Raw genomic sequence first — 19,979 nt, 5'->3', positions numbered from 1 at the left:
GATTATTTCATAATTTATTTCCATTCACTTATTCTCCATGGGGTGCTTTTAGTGTCTGAATATTGTGACTATCATTAATTTAAAGGTTATTTTACTTATCTCATGGGATAAGTAGATGCAAAGATCTAAGATATACTTGAAGGTGGAATTTTTTGGGTCATTGCTCTTTTTATAATTGGTTGTACCAACTTTGGTTTCACCTCAGAGGTGTGGAAAGTTGGAAACAGTGTACCCCTGCACTTCAAACAAGAAAAGGTTGGACAAATTGCAGATTAATGGCTTTTCTTTAACTCATCAGTTCTGTGATTAGGCAAACAATGGGCAAATGACTAACAATATGTAGGGAGAGACAGGAACCTGCAGGGAAAAACAGGATGAAAGAATTTGCTTTTACAAGGCAGGCATTGATGGATGCCATAGAGTAATAAGATTTTGCTAAAATTTTAACATATTGCTAAAAGTTGTGTATTACAGCTAGCATAAAATCATGGAGACCATTCTTTTGTTTTAATTTCTCTTAATTCAGTTTGTTTTAGTAGTGTTTTTTTTTATATACAGCAGAGTTGGAATTTGCTTGTTAGCCAATCTGAAAAAATATTTTTTATTTAGTTCGAGTTAAGCCTTTTTATTAGTTGATTGATTGATAGTTCCAATATGTTCTGTAGCAGGCCTCCTACACTGTTCTATAATTACATGGAAATGGAAATGCATAGATCTACATACATGCATAAATAAACACACATATTCCCATATGTGGTTGGTTCTACTTCCCGTTATATTTGTAATATACCAAAGGTTTGTGTTTTTGTTCTAATGAATAACTCCTTATTAATATCTTTATGCTAGTATCCATAATCCCATCTTTTTGAGATAATGTCTTTTGGTCCCCTTTATGAACAACATTTTCTGTGCTAGTGATCTCTTAGTTCCGTCTGCCAACATGTAATTTAAAGCAATATTCTATCATGTACAGCTGATACCTAATATATATTTAATAATCATATTTAACTTACCAAATGTTTTTGCCTTCTTCCCTTGTTTTTGATAATTGTATTATACATGCATTTATAAAATACATATCAATTATGTGGTATTTTATCACACAAATACCCTTCATTTAGCCCTTACATTTATTCAATGTCCACAATTAGCTCTTATGCAGAAGCTTCTCCAACCATTTCTTAGTTGATCTGAAATTTTTTGTTTGTATATTCTTCAGAAAAGACTGATGGGAATAATATTCCCTGAGTTCTTATGTGTTCATGGCTGTGACTTTTAGTCTTGAAAGTCATTTTGGTTGGAGGAGAAAACCTTGCTTGCATTTTTCTTTCATTGAGTATCTTAAATATCTTACATGCTCTCCTAGCATAAAATTTTCTTGTAATAAAGTCTGTGCTCAATCTGATTTTATTTCCTTTATATATGACTTGTCTTTCTGTCTGAAAATCCAAAGGTCCCTCCTTAATTTACTATTAAAGTGCAATAGTTATATTAGACTATTCATTGGCATTAATGATTTGAGATCAGTTTTTTGGGGGGAGCCTTACTGACTTTTCAAGGTTTTATTTTATTTTAAGAAATTTTCTTGGTAGTATTTAATATTTATTCTATCCTGTGACATTTTTGCTTTGTAGAATATTTTTACGATTGTGTTTATTAATATTCCCTTCTTTCTTACTTTCCTTCAAATGCTTGTTTTTTTATGAGTATGTAATAGTTTGTTTATTTATTTATTTATTTTTGTATACATTTTTTGGAGTTCAATTTGCCAACATATAGCATAACACCCAGTGCTCATCCCATCAAGTGTCCCCCTCAGTGCCGTCACCCAGTCACCCCAACCCCCTGCCCACCTCCCTTTCCACCACCCCTTGTTCGTTGTTTATATTTTTGTTTGATGTTTTCCTCTTTTCCTCCATTCCAATATCCATTTCCCTTATACTTCCTATACTATTTGTTCTTGGTACTTAATTGTTTCTGAAATGTTTACTTTATTTATTTTTAAAGATTTTATTTATTTGAGAGAGAGACAGCACGAGTTGGGTTGAGGCGCAGAGAGAGAATGGGAGATGCAGACTCGCTGAACTCCCAGTGGAGAACTCCATCCCAGGACCCTGAGATCATAACCTGAGCCAAAGGCAGACACTTAACTGACTGAGCCACGCAGGTGCCCCTGAATTGTTTACTTTAAAAAATGCTGTTAGTTGTCTTTCCATAACTCTTTGTTGTCTAGTCATCTAATTTCTTAGTCCTTCCTAAGATTTAGTATTTTCTGCCATGCAACCACTTACTCTAAATATTTCTCGTTCCTCTGGTAACCCCCACATAGAAGTGAATATTCCAGCTGTCTTTCCATATAATATTTATTTCAACTTTTTAAAGGCCAATATTTATATATGGGTTCCATGTCAGTTCCTTTTTAATTCAGTCATATTTGAACAGCTATTTGCTCAAAATAATGTCAGGAAGAATGTACTTCTGTTTGTGGGTTTGTTTGTTTTCTGTGAAACTTCTATACATATTTTTTATTGGAGTTCAATTTGCCAACATATAGCATAACACCCAGTGCTCATCCCGCCAAGTGCCCCCTCAGTGCCCATCACCCAGTCACCCCAAACCCTTGCCCACCTCCCTTTCCACTATCCCTTGTTCATTTCCCAGAGTTAGGTGTCTCTCATGTTTTGTCACCCTCACTGATATTTTCACTCATTCTTTTTCTGTGAAAACTTCTTAACACAACTAGGCACAAGAATTTTTTAAGAATAAACATTAAAAAGGATCTCAGGGTACCTGGGTGGCTCAGTTTGTTAAGCATCCAACTCATGATTTTGGCTCTGGTTATGATCTCAGAGTTGTGAGACTGAGCCCTGCATTGGGCTCCACGCTCAGCATTGGGGCGCCCTTAAGATTCTCTCTCTCTCCCTCTATCCCTCCCCACCTGAATTATGCACTCCCCCCTCCAAAAATAAAAAAAAATTAAAAATCTAAAAAAATTAAAATGATCTCAATATGGAAGATAATAAATTTCAAGAACTCAAAAGAAATAGTTATTGGAGACCTATGCCATTTGGGGGGTGAAAACAACTAAATACTATTTAACCCATGTCTAACAAAGTTAACCTAACCAACCTAATTTACCTGGGAAAACTGTTGCAATATACTTTTTAAAATCCTCTAAAGATTTCTCATCTGTATCCATCTTGAACTTAGCCTTCAGGGTGTAAACATTGCCAAACTTGTTCTTGAGGTGCTGAGGGCTGCCCAGGCACATGAATTTTCCCTTCACCATGATGGCCAGCCTGGTACAGAGAGCATCACATTCCTCCATACTAGCAAAACAAGATACCAGAATGATGTAAGGCTGAAAAGATCTCCACTGCAAGACATTCTGTAGCTCAAATTTCCAGTATTTTATGACTCTTTTTAAAACGGAAAGTTGCATTTGCCCATCATCAACATCACGGAAAGTGAAGATACTTTCAAGTTCAAAGAAGTTGAGGATCAAATTCTCAAATGGAACAGATCCTAAACTTTCTTCCTTCTCCTCTCAGTGAGAATTCTTGGTTATTCCACTCATTAGGATTCAAGAGGAGTTCATATTTAGAAAAGTTTACTGTCCAATATTACAAGCCCCAAATAATACCTCTCATAGCCATGAAAACACTTCCAACCCTTAAACAAGCCTCGCAATAAACCACACCTGTGAGAGGTAATGATGATGACTTTGTCACTTTCACGTGCCCTTGTTACTCTGTTCCAGAGCAGGCGCCGGGCCTCTGGGTCCATGCCAGTTGATGGCTCATCCAGGAAGATGACTGAGGGCTTTCCCATTAGGGCAATGGCATTACTCAGTCTACGTTTGTTTCCTCCACTTTATGGTCAAGGAAGGAGACAGAAAACAGAAGCAGAGATTAAGTTACATTACAGTAATTTAATACATCAAACATCTATTTAATACATATCATCTTTTACAGAAAATAGTTTGCCTATTTCCAAAATGCTGAGTCAGAGAAGATACTAAAAATGCTGATTACATGCAGCTCAATCAAGGCACCAGATCTAAAACCACATGTATAAATCAAATCATTTTCATTTGAAACATAGAAACATGTTTCATTTGAAACATTTTGCTTACAAAATCAATTTTAGCTATGTTATCAGTGAATTTATATTCTTTTTCTTGAGATTCCTAGATACACAAACTACATAGAGGCCACATCAATACAAAGAATCTTACATTTGTCTTTGAGACACACAGAACTATAGAGGTAGAAAAATAGTCTCTTTGCAATTCAATAGCTACAATTCTGATAGCACCAGGCTTTTGAGTTCCATCCCTGCAAAGGGAAGATATAATACTGTCTAGGTTTGCTTTACTGCTGGCATCTAAACATTGTCAGGGCATTAGATTGCTTCACAGTAACTGCCTCTGTTTGGAACTCTGGTTTAAACTGTGTTAAAAACTGGCACCCATTCCAAAAAGCAGAAACATAGGAGATTCATCAATATTGTCTGCAATGAGAACACCAGTATAATATCTCACCTGTAAGTGTAAATAAACTTGTCAGCATAGGGTTCCAGATTCAGTGATTGCAACAATTTATTCACATATTGTGTAATCTGGGTCTCAGGAACTCCCCACAACCTGGCATACATGACCATTAGTTCCCGAGCAGTCATGTAATCCAGCAAAGCATCGAACTGTGGACAATAGCCAATTTTTGACCTTACCTGAAATAGAATAACAATGGGCACAGTTCAGCTATCTTACTGAACATATAGTAAATATGGATAACATAGGAGACCTGTAGTTCTCCAGCTCATTCCTCTAAAGGTTAGAATCCACAGAGTTTTTCTAAAGAATTTCTCCTCCAGTGACTATAGAATCATTGTGTCTGGAGGCTATTATCAGGTATCAGAACCACAAGTGTGCAAAAGTATGGACTTTTCTATGGTGTTATCTCCCTATATATGGCCATAATCATCTATTACATAAATGGTAAAATAATTTTAAAATAGCAGTGCACCTATTTACATAAGTATATTCATCTGATGAAGCAGAATGAAATAGAGTTTAGTCTACCACTGGCTCAACCTTTACTCATAGTAAGCCTAGAGGAAATTCTGATGACCATAAAAAGTAAAAGAGATCTAAATCACTAGTCTGACACACACTGTTAATAACTGGATGGATATTTTTGAAATTTGGGATCTTGGGCAGCCTGGGTGGCTCAGCAGTTTAGCGCCACCTTCGGCCCAGGGTGTGATCCTGGAGACCCAGGAGAGTCCCACGTTAGGCTCCTTGCATGGAGCCTGCTTCTCCCTCTGCCTGTGTTTCTGCCTCTCTATCTCTGTGTCTCTCATGAATAAATAAATAAAATCTTTAAAAAAATAAAGAAATTTGGGACCTTATTTTCTCTTATAAGACTTCATTGGTTTGGTCTCAAGGGATGCTAGGATATCATAGCTCAAGATTGTCACAGAAGGAGAGGCTAGAAAATAATATTTAGGTTCAGCTCAGTGACATCCTATTTTTGGTAGTGGTAGATAGATGGGCAATAACTGGAGTCTTCCATAGCTCTTTTATATGCAATATGACTTTATGACAATCATTTAAAATGTAGGTAAGTAGAATTGGGATCCCAGCTTTTATTTCAGTCATTTATTGATGATAAAGGAAGACAACATATTATAAAAAATTTATAATATTCAGACAAAATATCTGACTAAAACCTAAGTTAAAATCAACAATAAAAACAATGAATATTTTAAAAATATCTAAACTTTATACACTTTAAAACAAATTTTTAAGACTACATTTTTAATTCAGGTGTTAAGAGAACTCAATACATCTTGCAAAATATTTTGAACAACAAATATTTTGATGCAGTGAGAGGCCATTTTAAACAATGAAAAGGTAATAGTTAAATAAATAATCAGTTAACTCATAATAATATAAAAAAAACCCCACAGATTTAGCAGATTCTGGGAAGATGGTAGAGTAGGAAGCACCAACTTCTCTCCCCATCTAGACAACAGTTACACTAGCAGAATCTGACTAGTAAAATATCTGGGAGCTCTGGAGTCTATTGAAAGCTTGGAAATTCCAAGCAAAGATTTGTAAATTGTGGTTAATTTTAACCAATTTCAGCTTTTAGTGCACTAGCACCTACCATCTTCTATTCCTAGCACTATGGTAGCATCTGTTCACATATTCCTGGGGCAGCTTGTACAGAGCTAGGGGAAGTCAGCTGGACTAAAGGGATCCTGTCCTCTAAATATTTGGCACCTGTACTCTGATTGCTTATTGATGCTTCCTTCACAAACAGGAAAGTAGAGTCCATTCAAAGGAAGAAAATAAGTCAATAGACAGTATCCCTGAGGAGAACCTGACAATAGACCTGTTGCACAAAGACTTTAAAAGACTTTCTTAAAGATGATCAAACAACTAAAGGAAGGTGTGTGGAGAAAGTAAAACAAAAAATGTATAAACATAATGGAAATTATCAGTAGGAAATCTAAAAAGAAACTAAAAGAAATTCTTTTACCATTAAGTACATTAACTGAAGTGAAAAATTCACTGGGGGGATTCAAAGGCAATTTTGAGTAGCCAGAAGAAAGAAAAATGAGACAAAAAGCATAATGGAAATTACTGAGCCAATGAAACAGAAAGAAAAAGGATTAAAGAAAAGTGGATGGAGCCATGAAACCTGTGGAACACTATCAAGTGGATGAATATGCATTGTTAGGGTCTCAAAGGAAGAGACAGGGACAGAGAGAATAGTTTGAAGAAATGAAGACTAAAAACTTCCCAAATTCAATGAAAGATGTGCATATGAATAATCAAGAAGCCAAATGAACTCCAAACAAGATGAATTCAAAGGGACGCACACCAAGATGCATTAAAATCAAACTTTCCAAAACCAAAGATAAAGAGAGAATTTTGAAAGATGTTAAGAAAAGACATGTCACATACAAGGGATTATCAATAAAATCATAAACATATTTCTCATTAGAGACCTCATAGGTAGGTCAGAAAGTAGTGGGCCAAAATAGTCAAAGTGCTAAGTTTTTGCTAAGTGCAAAAGTTAAGAGAGTTCATTAGTACTAGATCTACTCTGCAAGAAATGCTAAAGGGAGACCTACAGAATGAAATAAAAGGACACTAGAGTATAACTCAAAGCAGTATGAAGAAATAAAGATCTCAATTAAGGAGTTTATATATGGGCAATTATTATTAATAAAAGCAAATATTATTGTAACAAAAGTTTGTAATTTGTCTTTTCTACATGATTTAAGAAAACAATACACTTTCTAAAATTACTAGTCTAATAGTTACATGTTATTACAGTTTTGTTTTTTTTTAGGCCATATTTTCTACATAATTGAAGAGACTAATTCATTTAAAATAATTATTAAAAAATAAAATAATTATTTGTTCATGTTTTTGGTCATAAAGATGTAATTTTGTGACATCAACAAACAAAAGGAGTAGGGACAGAATCAGGAAAATACAAATCAAAACCACAATGAGATACCACCTCACACCAGTGAGAATGGGGAAAATTAACAAAGCAGGAAACCACAAATGTTGGAGAGGATGTGGAGAAAGGGGAACCCTCCTGCACTGTTGGTGGGAATGTGAACTGGTGCAGCCCCTCTGGAAAACTGTGTGGAGGTTCCTCAAAGAGTTAAAAATAGACCTGCCCTATGACCCAGCAATTGCACTGCTGGGGATTTACCCCAAAGATACAGATGCAGTGAAACGCCGGGACACCTGCACCCCGATGTTTCTAGCAGCAATGTCCACAATAGCCAAACTGTGGAAGGAGCCTCGGTGTCCATCGAAAGATGAATGGATAAAGAAGATGTGGTTTATGTATACAATGGAATATTACTCAGCCATTAGAATCGACAAATACCCACCATTTGCTTCAACGTGGATGGAACTGGAGGGTATTATGCTGAGTGAAGTAAGTCAATCGGAGAAGGACAAACAGTGTATGTTCTCATTCATTTGGGGAATATAAAAATAGTGAAAGGGAATAAAGGGGAAAGGAGAAAAAATGAGTGGGAAATATCAGAAAGGGAGACAGAATATGAAAGACTCCTAACTCTGGGAAACCAACTAGGGTGGTGGAAGGGGAAGTGGGCGGGGGATGGGGGTGAATGGGTGATGGGCACTGAGGTGGGCACTTGACGGGACGAGCACTGGGTGTTATTCTACATATTGGCAAATTGAACACCAATAAAAAATAAATTTATGAATTAAAAAAATAAATAAATTGAAAAAAAGGAGTAGGGACAGAGCTATAAAGGAGCAGGATTTGTGTTATTGAAGTTATCCTGGTATAAATGCAAATTAGAGTGTTACAAATTTAAGATGTTAAATATAATCACCATGGTAACTGAGGTAAACAGGTACAGAAGATGGACAAATGGATATGAAAAAGGAATTTAAACATTTCACTGAAAAAAATCAACTAAATGCAAAAACAGACCACAAATGCAGGTAATAAGGGAAAAAACAGCAATACCACATATAGAAAACAGAGAGCAAAGTGAAAGAAGTGAGTCCTTTCCTATTATAAATTACTTTAAATGTATATAATTAAAGTCTCCAATCAAAAGACAGAGATTGGCAGAATTATTATATACACACAACCCAGGGGTACCTGGGTGGCTCAGTTAGCTAAGTATATGGTTCTTGATTTCAGTTCAGATCATGACCTCATGGTCATGGGACTGAGCCCTGCATTGGGCTTTATGCTGGGCATAGAGCCTGCTTGAGATTCTCTCTCACACTCTCCCCTCCTCCCACTTGTACTTTCTCTCTCTCAAAAACTCATGATCAGTTCAATTCAACAAAACAAAAACTCATGATCCAACTATGTGCTGTCTACAAGAGACTCACTTTAGATCCAAAGATACAAATACATTGAAGGTAAAAAGATGGAAAAGATATTCCATGCAAATGGTAACCAAAAGGGCAGGCTAACTATACTAATATCAGCCTAAATAGACTTTAAGAGACAAGAAAGGACATTATATATTAGTAGACATTTCAATGCAGCAAGAAAATACAATTACAAATATCTATGCATCTAATAACATATAAAATATATGGTGTGAAATTGATAGAATTGAAGGGACAAATGGTTCTACAATAATAGTTGTATTAGTGATTGATAGAAAAATCAGACAAAAGATAAGTAAGTAAATTGAGGACTTAAAAACACAACTAACCAGATTTATCAAACATACAGAACACTACACGCAATAAAAGCATATACATTCTTTTCAAATGCACATGGGACATTTTCCAGGATGGAACACGTTAGGCTATAAATTGTCTCCACGGATTTAAAAAGAGATATCATACCAAATACTTTTCAACCACAATGGGAAGAAGTTAAAATGGATTACAAAAAATAAAACTAGAAAATTGACAAATTTGTGGAAATGGAACAATACCCTTTTAAACAAGGGATCAAAGAAGAAATTACAAAGAATGTTAGAAAATTCTTAGAGATAAGTGAAAATGAAAACATACCAAAACCTATATGGCTTAGTGAAAGCATTGCTTAAGGGGCAAATTACAGCTTTAAACACACTAAAAAATAATATCTGAAATCTACAATCTAACTTTACAACTCAAAGAAACAAAAGGAAAAAAAAACTAAACACAAAACTACCAGAAGACAGGAAATAATAGAGCAGAGCAGAGATAAATGAAATAGAGAAGAGAAAAACAATAGAAACATCAATGAAACCAAAAGTTGGTTCTTTGAAAAGATCAACAAAATTGACAAATCCCCAGCTAACCAGACTAAAGGGAGGCGGGCAGGGAAAGGCAAGGTCAAATGCTTAACAGCACTGGATTTGGCAATGATTTCTTAAATATGACACCAAAGGCAAACGAAAGAAAAAATAGACAAATTGGACTTCATGAAAATTTAAAAATGTTGTGCATCAAAAAATACTATCAACTAGGAAAAAATGCAACCCACAGAATAAGAGAAAGACTGCAAATTATATATCCCATAAGAGATTAATATCTGGGATTTATAGAGAACATCTAAAATTCAACAACAAAAACAACATCCTGATTCAAACATGGGTAAAGGATTTGAATGGGCATTTCTTGAAAGAATATAAACAAATGGCCAATAACCAAGAAAAGATGCAAATCAAAACTACAATGAAATACCATTTTGCATTCATCATGAGACATTTTCTCAGTACCTTTTGAAATGAGAGTGTAATTTTAACCTTTCATTCTATTAATGTAGATCACATTTATTAATTTATATTTGTTGAACTATCCTTGCATCTCTAGGATGAATCCCACTCTATATGGTAGTACAATGCTTGTATTGCTCTGTTGAATTTAGTTTGCTAGTATTTTGTTGAGAATATTTACATCTATATTCATCAGTGATACCATCCTCTAGTTTCCTTTGATTGTAGTGTCCTTATCAGGGTTTTAGTATGACAGTAATGTTGACTTTATAAAATGAGTATGAAAGTGTTCCCTTCAATTTTGGAAGGAAGAAATGGATTTAATTTTTTTAAATTTTTATTAATTTATGATAGTCACAGAGAGAGAGAGAGAGAGAGAGAGAGAGAGAGAGAGGCAAAGACACAGGCAGAGGGAGAAGCAGGCTCCATGCACCGGGAGCCCGACGTGGGATTTGATCCCGGGTCTCCAGGATCGCGCCCTGGGCCAAAGGCAGGCGCTAAACCGCTGCGCCACCAGGGATCCCTGGATTTAATTTTTTTTAAAGGTTCAGTAGAATTCACCACTGAAATAATCTGGCCTGAGTTTTTTTTTTTTTTTTTGAGGAGGTTTAATTACTGTTACAATTTCCTTAATCACTATTGATCTGTTCCAATTTTATGTAGTCAGAAGTGGGATTTCTAGATCATATGATAATTCTATCTTGGGGGGCAATGCCATAGAGTTTTACACATTAGCTCTACCATGTGACAATTTTACCAAAGTACACAAGGGTTCCAGTTTCTTCACATCCTAGACAACACTGTTTTTGATAGTAGACCATTTCTCTTTTTTTTGTATATTTTTTTATTAGAGTTCAATTTGCCAACATACAGCATAACACCCAGTGCTCATCCCGTCAAATGCCCCCCTCAGTGTCTGACACCCATTCATCCCAATCCCCTGCCCACCTCCCTTTCCACTACCCCTGTTTGTGTCCCAGAGTTAAGTGTCACTCATGTTACATTACCCTCACTATTATTTCCCACTTATTTTCTCTCCTTTCCGCTTTATTCCCTTTCACTATTTTTTATATTCCCCAAATGAATGAGACCATATAATGTTTGTCCTTCACTGATTGACTTACTTCACTCAGCATAATATTATTCAGTTCCATCCATGTTGAAGCAAATGGTGGGTATTTGTTGTTCGTAATGGCTGAGTAATATTCCATTGTATACATAAACCACATCTTCTTTATCCATTCATCTTTCCATGGACACCAAGGCTCCTGCCACACTTTGGCTACTGTGGACATTGCTGCTATAATCATTGGGGTGCATGTGTCCTGCCGTTTCACTGCATCTGTATCCTTGGGGTAAATCCACAGCAGTGCAATTGCTGGGTCATAGGGCAGATCTATTTTTAACTCTTTGATGAACTCCCAACAGTTTTCCAGAGTGGCTGTACCAGTTCACATTCCCACCAACAGTGCAACAGGTTTCCGCTTTCTCCACATCCTCTCCAACATTTGTTGTTGCCTGCCTTGTTAATTTTCCCCATTCTCACTGGTGTGAGGTGGTATCTCATTGTGGTTTTGATTTGTATTTCCCTGATGGCCAGTGATGTGGAGCATTTTCTCATGTGCTTGTTGGCCATGTCTAGGTATTCCTCTGTGAGATTTCTGTTCATGTCTTTGTCCATTTTATGATTGGATTGTTTGTTTCTTTGCTGTTGAGTTTAATAAGCTCTTTATAGGGCAGCCCCAGTGGCCCAACGGTTTGGTGCCACCTTTGGCCTGAGGTGTGATGCTGGAGACCGGGGATCTAGTCCCATGTCAGGCTCCCTGCATGGAGCCTGCTTCTTCCTCTGCCTGTGTCTCTGCCTCTCTCTCTCTGTCATGAATAAATAAATAAATCTTAAAAAAAATAACTTCTTTATATATCTTGGATACTAGCCTTTTATCTGATATGCCATTTGCAAATATCTTTACCCATTCTATAGGTTGTCTTTTAGTTTTGTGACTGTTTCCTTTGCTGTGCAGAAGCATTTTATCTTAAGTCCTAATAATTCATTTTTGCTTTTGTTCCCCTTGTCTTCATAGATGTATCTTGCAAGAAGTTGCTGTGGGGCCAAGTTCAAAAAGGGTGTTGCCTGTGTTCTCCTCTAGGATTCTGATGGATTCTTGTCTCACATTTAGATCTTTCATCCATGTTGAGTTTACCTTTGACAATGGTATAAGAGAATGGTCCAGTTTCATTCTTCTGCACGTGGCTGTCCAAGTTTCCCAGCACCATTTATTGAAGAGACTGTCCTTTTTCCAGTGGATAGTCTTTCCTGCTTTGTCGAATATTAGTTGACCGTAGAGTTGTGGGGCCATTTCTGGAATCTCTATTCTGTTCCACTGATCTATGTGTCTCTTTCTGTGCCGGTACCACACTGCCGTGATGATCACAGCTTTGTAATATAACCTGAAATCTGGCATTGTGATGCCCTCGGCTCAGGTTTTCTTTTTCAATATTTCAATATTCTTTCAATAGAAAGATCTATTCAAGATCTTTTCTGATTCCACAAAAATCTTAAGACAATTTGTTCCAACTATCTGAACAAAGTCCATGGTACTTTGATAGGGATTACATTGAACGTGTAAATTGCCCTGGGTAACATTGACATTTTCACAATATTAATTCTGCCAATCCATGAGCATGGAATATTTTTCCATCTCTTTGTGTCTTCCTCAATTTCTTTCAGAAGTGTTCTGTACACTGTACAGGGTATAGATCCTTTATCTCTTTGGTTAGGTTTATTCCTAGGTATCTTCTACTTTTGCATGCAATTATAAATGGGATTGAAACTTCTTTTCATGATCCTTATGATCCTTTTATTTTCCGAGGCAACGTTTTAATGTTGCCTCTTTCATTTCTGATTTTTTTAAAGATTTATTTATTTGAGAAAGATATGGAGAGAGCACATGGGGGTGGGGGGGAGATGGGCAGCGGCAGAAGGAGAGAGAGAATCCAGAGGCCGACTCCCTGCTGAGCTTGAAGCCCAACATAGGGCTGAATCCCAGGACACTGAGATCATGACCTGAGCCAAAACCTAGAGTTAGCTGCTTGACCAACTGAACCATCCAGAAGCCTCTCATTTCTGAATTTATTTTTTGAGTCTTCTCTTTTTATTTTTTTAAATTAGTCTAACTAGGGATTTGTAAATTTTATTTTTTCAAAAAGCCAATCAGTTTTATTAATTTTTTTCTCTTGTTTTTCTATTTCCTATTTGTTTATTTCTGCTCTAATCTTTATTATTTCCTTTTTTTTCTAACTTTGGGTTTAGTTTGTTCTTTTTCGTGTTCCTTGGGATGTAGAGTTAGGTTATTTGATATTTTTATTTTTTATCTGGTATTTGATATTTTTAATGTAGACAGCATATAGTGCCATAAACTCTCATTTTAGTACTGTTTTTGTTAAACCTCTAAGTTTTGGTATGCTTTGTTTTCATCTTCATTTGTGTTGAGATATTTTTTAAATGCTCCTTTATTTATTTTTAATTTATTTTTTAAATTCCAGGATAGTTAACATAGTGTTATATTAGTTTCAGGTGTATAGTATAATGATTCAACAATTCTATACATGATTTAGCACTTTAAATGTACTCTTAATCCCTTTTACCTGTTTCACTTATTGCCCCCCACTCCTTACCTCTAAGGGATAACCACTAGCTTGTTCTCTATATTTTAAAGTCTGTTTTTTTAAAATTTCTATTTATTTATGAGAGAGAGAGAGAGAGAGAGAGAGAGAGAGAGAGAGAGAGAGGCAGAGACATAGGCAGAGGGAGAAGCAGGCTCCATGCACTGGGAGCCCGACGTGGGATTCGATCCCGGGTCTCCAGGATCGCGCCCTGGGCCAAAGGCAGGCGCTAAACCGCTGCGCCACCCAGGGATCCCCTAAAGTCTGTTTTTTTAAAGATCTTATTTATTTATTCATGAGAAACACAGAGAGAGAGGCATAGATATAGGAAGAGGGAGATTCAGGCTCTCTGTGGTGGAGCCTGATGCAGGACTCAGTCCCAGGACCCCAGGATCACGACTTCAGCCAAACGTAGATGCTTGACCACTGAGCCACCCAGGAACCCCTAGAGTCTGTTTTTTTTCTTTGACCCAGTGTTTGCTCAAGAGTGTGTTCTACAGTTTCCACATTATTTGAGGTTTCTCAATTTTATGCTGTTATTAAAATCTAGTTTTATTCCTTTGGGTCAAAAAAAGATGCTTGATATATTGATCTTTTTAAAAATTGTTAAGCTTGTTTTGTGACCTAAAATTTCATCCAAATATATTCCTCATGTGCTTGAAAATATTGTATATTCTGGTGGGTTAAAAGTTCTGTATGTCACTTAGCTCCATTTGATATATAGTGCTGGTCAAATTTACTCTTTATTCATATTCTGTCTGGATGTTCTATCCATTACTGAGGTTTCCTATTATTATTGTATCAGTTTCTCCTTTCAGATCTGTTGATATTTGTTCATATACTTAGGTGTTCTGATGTTGATATAAATATTTACAATAGTTATATCCCCCTATTGAGTTGACACTTTTTATCATTAGTGTCTCCTAATGGTTTTAATTAGTTTACTTTGTCTGCTATAAGTATAGTCACCCCTGCTTTCTTTTGCTTACCATTTGCATGAAATATGTTTCCAAAACTTCTCTTTCAGCCAATGTATACCCTTGAATTTAAAATGAGGTTTTTGAAGACACAACACAGTTGTATCTTAATTATTTATCCATTCAGCCTGTTTCTTTTCTTGTGAAGAGTTTAGTCTATTTAGACTTACTGATAGAGGAGGATTAATTATGGCCACTTTGTTGATTGCTTTCTGTTTAACAGTTCTTTTGTCCCTCTTTTTCTGTCTTGCTATATTCCTTTGTGCATCATCGTTTTTGCTTTTTTGATTGACTGATAGGGGTTAATTCCTTTTCTTTAATGTAACTTCTTAGATATTTTCTTTGAGGTTACCAAGGGGCTTACACAAAATGTTTTATAAGTCTCTTTTAAGCTCTTTTTTAACAACTTAAGTTCTCTGCTTTTCCTTCTTTTACCTCCACATTATATGCTATTTATGTCACGATTTATATCTGTTTATATTATATTACATATCCCTTAACATAATTTAATTATAGTAGTTTAAATATTTTTTCATTTAACTTTTATACTACAATTAAAAGAAATTTGCCCACCACTAATACGGTAAGCCATTTCTGGTTTTGTCTATATACTTACCTTTACCAATGAGCTTCTTATTTTGTTATGCTTTCATATTGTTGGTTGTCTAGTGTCCTTTCATTTAACTTGAAAAACTCCTTTGAGCATTTTTAAAAGATTGCTCTAGTGGTGATAAACTCCCTCAGCTTTTGTTTGTCTGAGAAAGTCCTTATCTCCTTTATATTCTTGAAATACACATTTGCTGGGGAGAGTACTCTTGGTTGGCAGGTTTTGTCTTTCAGCACTTTGACTATATCCATCCCACTCACTTCTAGTCTTCAAAGTTTCTGCTGAACAATTCTCTGATCATGAGTGGGGGTTTTCTTGTATGTAACAAGTCACTTTTCTCTTGCTTCTTACAAAATTCTCTTTGTCTTTAACTTTATATAATTTGATTACATGTCTCAGTGTGGGTTTCTTTGGATGCACTTTTTTTTTTTTACTGCTTTGGTCTTCTCAATCTGATGCCTATGTACTTCCTCAGTTTTGCAGTTTTTATCCATGTTTTCTTTGAATAAGCTTTCTTTTCTGCTCCTTTCTCTCTCTTCCTTCTCAGACTTCCATAATACATATATTGGTCCTCCTGATGGTTTCCCTATTTTCCTTATGCTATCTTCACTCTTTTTAATTCCTTTTCCTTTTTCTCTGATCAGAAGATTTCCACTGACCTGTCTTGAGGTTTCTTACCCTTTCTTCTGCTTGATGTAGTCCACTGTTGAATTCTTTTACTTAATTTTTCAGTTCAATTGTTGGATTCTTCAGATCTATGATTTCTGTTTGGTACTTTTGTGCATTTTCTCTTTGTTGAAATTCTCATTTTGTTCTTGCATTGCTCTCCTGAACTTGGTTAACATACTTATGATCATTACTTTGAATTCTCTGTCAGATAAATCACCTATATCATTAGGGTCTTTTTTCTGGAGACTTACCTTGTTCTTTTGTTTAGAATATATTTCACTGTCTCTTCATTTTTTCCTGACTCATATATTGTTTTATGCATATTAAATAAAAAAAAGCCAACTCTCCCAGTCTAGACAGGTTGGCCTCATGTAGGAGAAATCACCTAGCCAGAGATTCTTCAAACCTCTTAAAACTTTGTGCTTGCCCAATCATCATTTACATTAGTCACCCTAGGAGATTAAAATCCCATTAGTGCCCTGAAATCTGAGGAAGGGCCCACAAGCCCATTCAGGCTCCCAGAGGATTACTAATTGCTTGCCCCATTAACTCTAAGATGCAGATTAATTTGAAGTCCAACTCTTGTTGGGATGTTAGATATGTAGTCTATCCCTTCAAGCAAGAAACTGGGATCCAGGTATGTTGGTCTACTTGCTTTGTGCTGAGCCATGGGGAATGGCCACTGAGAGTGCTTATATACCTGTTGAAACTGCCTTTTTTTCTCTGAAGCCCTGGAAGACTTCTGAATGCCACATCCTGCCAGCCTCCAGAGCTAGGAGATTTGGGACCAGTCCTTTGGGTGGCAGCCATAAAAACTGAGGAGTTACATTGTATGGTTTAAACCTCTCAGTCCTCATGGAGAAGCTGGAATTGGGGATTCTCTCCTGAATGTAAGGCACTGTGTTGTGGGTGGGGTTGACAGTGCGAATGTGTCCCAGCTTATCCTACCCCTTTTGATTTGAGTGTTTCCTCAATAGTATGATGTATAGGAATCTCCCAATTCATTTCTGAATTTCCCTCAGAGGCAACTTATCCCTGGGTAACTGTTTATTCAGTGTATCCATGGAAGGAGGGAAAGTCAGGCCTCTTATTGCACCATCTTGCTCTCCAATAGTTTCTAAAAATGGTAAAGACACGCTTGTCTTACATTCTCAGAATAAGGCTATTCTTATTATCCTACCACCTCCCCTCAAAAATTTATTTCTCTCTCTGAAATCCATTGGCTGAGTCAACAATATCAATATCAATATGTGCCATGATTCCTACCTATCACTTTCCACTACTTGCCTCTTAGTTCTCCCCCAAGGAATCATGCTACTCACAACCCAGATAGTAATAGTGTCTTACCTCTAGGAGATTGTTGGTGATACTTAAGTTCTCAATGAACACATCTCCAGAGGTAGCAGTCTCCTCTCCAGTCAATATTTCAAAGGTAGTAGTTTTTCCAGCTCCATTTAATCCAAGCAATCCAAAGCATTCCTTCTTTTGGATTCCAAGAGAGATATTTCTGACAGCCAAAACAGCTGGATATGTAAAATATATCTTAAAAAAACACAGAAAGCACAATACAGCAAATGATATTTATAGATTAAATACAAAAAATACATTAGACCCCTATGGATTACTATGGAGCTCAGACAGCTTCACAGAAACTCTTCTACTCTATTGGAGTAATACACAAAGATTCATAAGACCACAATGAATCCTTGATGCTAATGGCATGCTCTTTAATAGGAATGAAATCATGGTAAGTTGGCATTATATAATATTACCTTTGTGAGTTCCTTAATAAGTACTGTGAAATTCAACAATTCCTGAGGCTGCTCCAGGATTCTGTTTCTTTCATGTTGTACATCATCATCTTCAGATTCCCCAGATAATTCTTTGGACACTCTATCCTATATTTTCAAAGATAGCATCATAGAGATGGATACCCTTTAGACATCTGGTCTAGATAACTGGTTGGCTTCAGGAAGACTTAACTGGGAGGTAATCTCAAATATGTCATAACAGAAAGTTCAAATCATCCCAAAAGATTTCCTACATATGTATCACTTTAGCTGTCATGTATAAACTTATCCTCTATTTCCAAAGTTAAAAAATTATACTCCTATTCAAGAGCAAGTAGCTTGTTCTTATCAAAATAGATACTTCATCAAAAACTGGAACCACAACACTACACATTTTAAAGAAACATTATTTAATAATACATATTTTATAAGATACAAATAGAGCTAAGACTAGGGAAGATATTAACTCTTTCTGTTCCGAGGAGTGGAATCCAGCAACCATTTCATATAGTAAATACATTAAATTAAAAAAATATGAATTAATCAGGAGATGTATGATGGAGAGGGGAGAAAAAGTTCAGGGAATATAAAAGAATACTCCATCACTCTTTTTTTATTTTAAACTTTGTTTTGAAAACAAATTTATTTATAGACAAGCACAGGATAGTTCCAGCATGCATTTTTAGCCTTCTAATGTTAACACCTGATATAGTCATGGCACATTGATCAAAATAAAGAAATTAATATTGGTTCTATTCTAGGAATTACAGATTTTACTGTAGTTCAGTGCAAAATATGTTGAATAATTTTAATGCCACTTTGGGTCTAAATTTTTAAAGCATAACATATATGCAGATAAGATATAAATCATAAGCCTGCATCTTATTAACTTTTCACAAGGTGAACATATTTATGTAATCACTCCTGATAAAGAAAACAGAGCATCACCTCAACAGTAACTAGGATCCTGACTTGTAACTCTAAATATTATATATTAGTTTTGTCTGTTTTTGAAATTTATATATAAATGGAATTCTACTTTAAATTTTTAAATTAAGTTTATTTTAATTCCAGTATAGTTAACATACAGTGTTATATTAGTTTTATGTGCATAATATAGTGATTCAACAATTCTATATATGACTCTGTGCTCATCACTATGTGTACTCTTAATCCCCTTCACCTATTTCACCTGCCCCACCACTGACCTCCCCTCCAATGACCATCAGTTTGTTCTCTATAGTTAAAGGTCTGTTTCTTGGTCTGTCTGACTCACTCACCCAGTCCGTCAGGCTGTTAGCCCGGGCTCTGTACAATATTTATTCTTTCTCTTAATGGAATTCTACTTTATATATTTTTGTGTCTGGCTTCTTTGAGGCAATATTATATTTGTGTTATTATTTCATGCTGTTGCATATGAGTTATAGCCTGTTTCTTCTCGTTGCTATATTCTATTGTGAGAATAGACCATTTTTAATCCATTATATGACTGATAGACATATGGTCTGCTTCTTTCTCTTCTTTTGAAGGGGCCTATTATAAATAATGGTGTGTGAACATTCTTGTAAATGTCTTTTGGTGAACATAAGTGTGCATTTCTGTTGGATTTATACTTAGAAGGGGAGCTTCTGGGTCTCAGTGTGTGCTCATTTTCATATGCATATGAAGATAACACTTTAGAAGTAATGCCAGACCGTTTTCTAAAGGGTTATCAATTTATATTCCCAACACTAGTGCTTGAGACTTCCAGTTGTTCTGTAACCTGAACTTTGCTCCAGACAAGCTGAATAGCTCCTTGAATGTTTTCCACCTCCTCATCTGTGCATAAGTGACCTCTATGCCTTGGAATCACTTTCTTAAGTGTCACCCAATACCCAGAGCTTAGTTTAGTGACACCTGGATGCACTTCCAACATTTTGAGCTTCTGTTTATTAAACCACATATTTCTTTGGCTTGTATTTGTCTGAGCTCTGATTTGATCCCTGTCCTAAAATCCCTTCTCTGGCATCTCGACAGAAGTCTTTCACCTCT

The 19,979-nt window shown here is 35.9% G+C and overlaps 1 protein-coding gene across 1 annotated transcript in view; it reads right to left on the bottom strand.

The window, feature by feature from the left end:
* The window catches only part of LOC129519854 (phospholipid-transporting ATPase ABCA3-like), a 194,675-nt gene that overhangs the window by 4,317 nt on the left and 170,379 nt on the right, over positions 1–19,979 (bottom strand). Inside the window, exons 24-28 of the mRNA XM_055340686.1 lie at positions 17,931–18,056; positions 17,506–17,700; positions 4,544–4,731; positions 3,701–3,871; positions 3,139–3,329 (exon numbers count right to left, since the gene is read on the bottom strand). Coding sequence (XP_055196661.1) covers positions 3,139–3,329; positions 3,701–3,871; positions 4,544–4,731; positions 17,506–17,700; positions 17,931–18,056 — 871 coding nt within the window. The remainder of the gene's footprint in view (positions 1–3,138; positions 3,330–3,700; positions 3,872–4,543; positions 4,732–17,505; positions 17,701–17,930; positions 18,057–19,979) is intronic.

The sequence above is a fragment of the Nyctereutes procyonoides genome, unplaced genomic scaffold, assembly GCF_905146905.1.
Source record: "Nyctereutes procyonoides isolate TBG_1078 unplaced genomic scaffold, NYPRO_anot_genome, whole genome shotgun sequence".
Classification (NCBI taxonomy): domain Eukaryota; kingdom Metazoa; phylum Chordata; class Mammalia; order Carnivora; family Canidae; genus Nyctereutes; species Nyctereutes procyonoides.
Note: the sequence above shows the minus strand (reverse complement) of the source record. Positions and strands in the feature narration are given on the sequence as shown.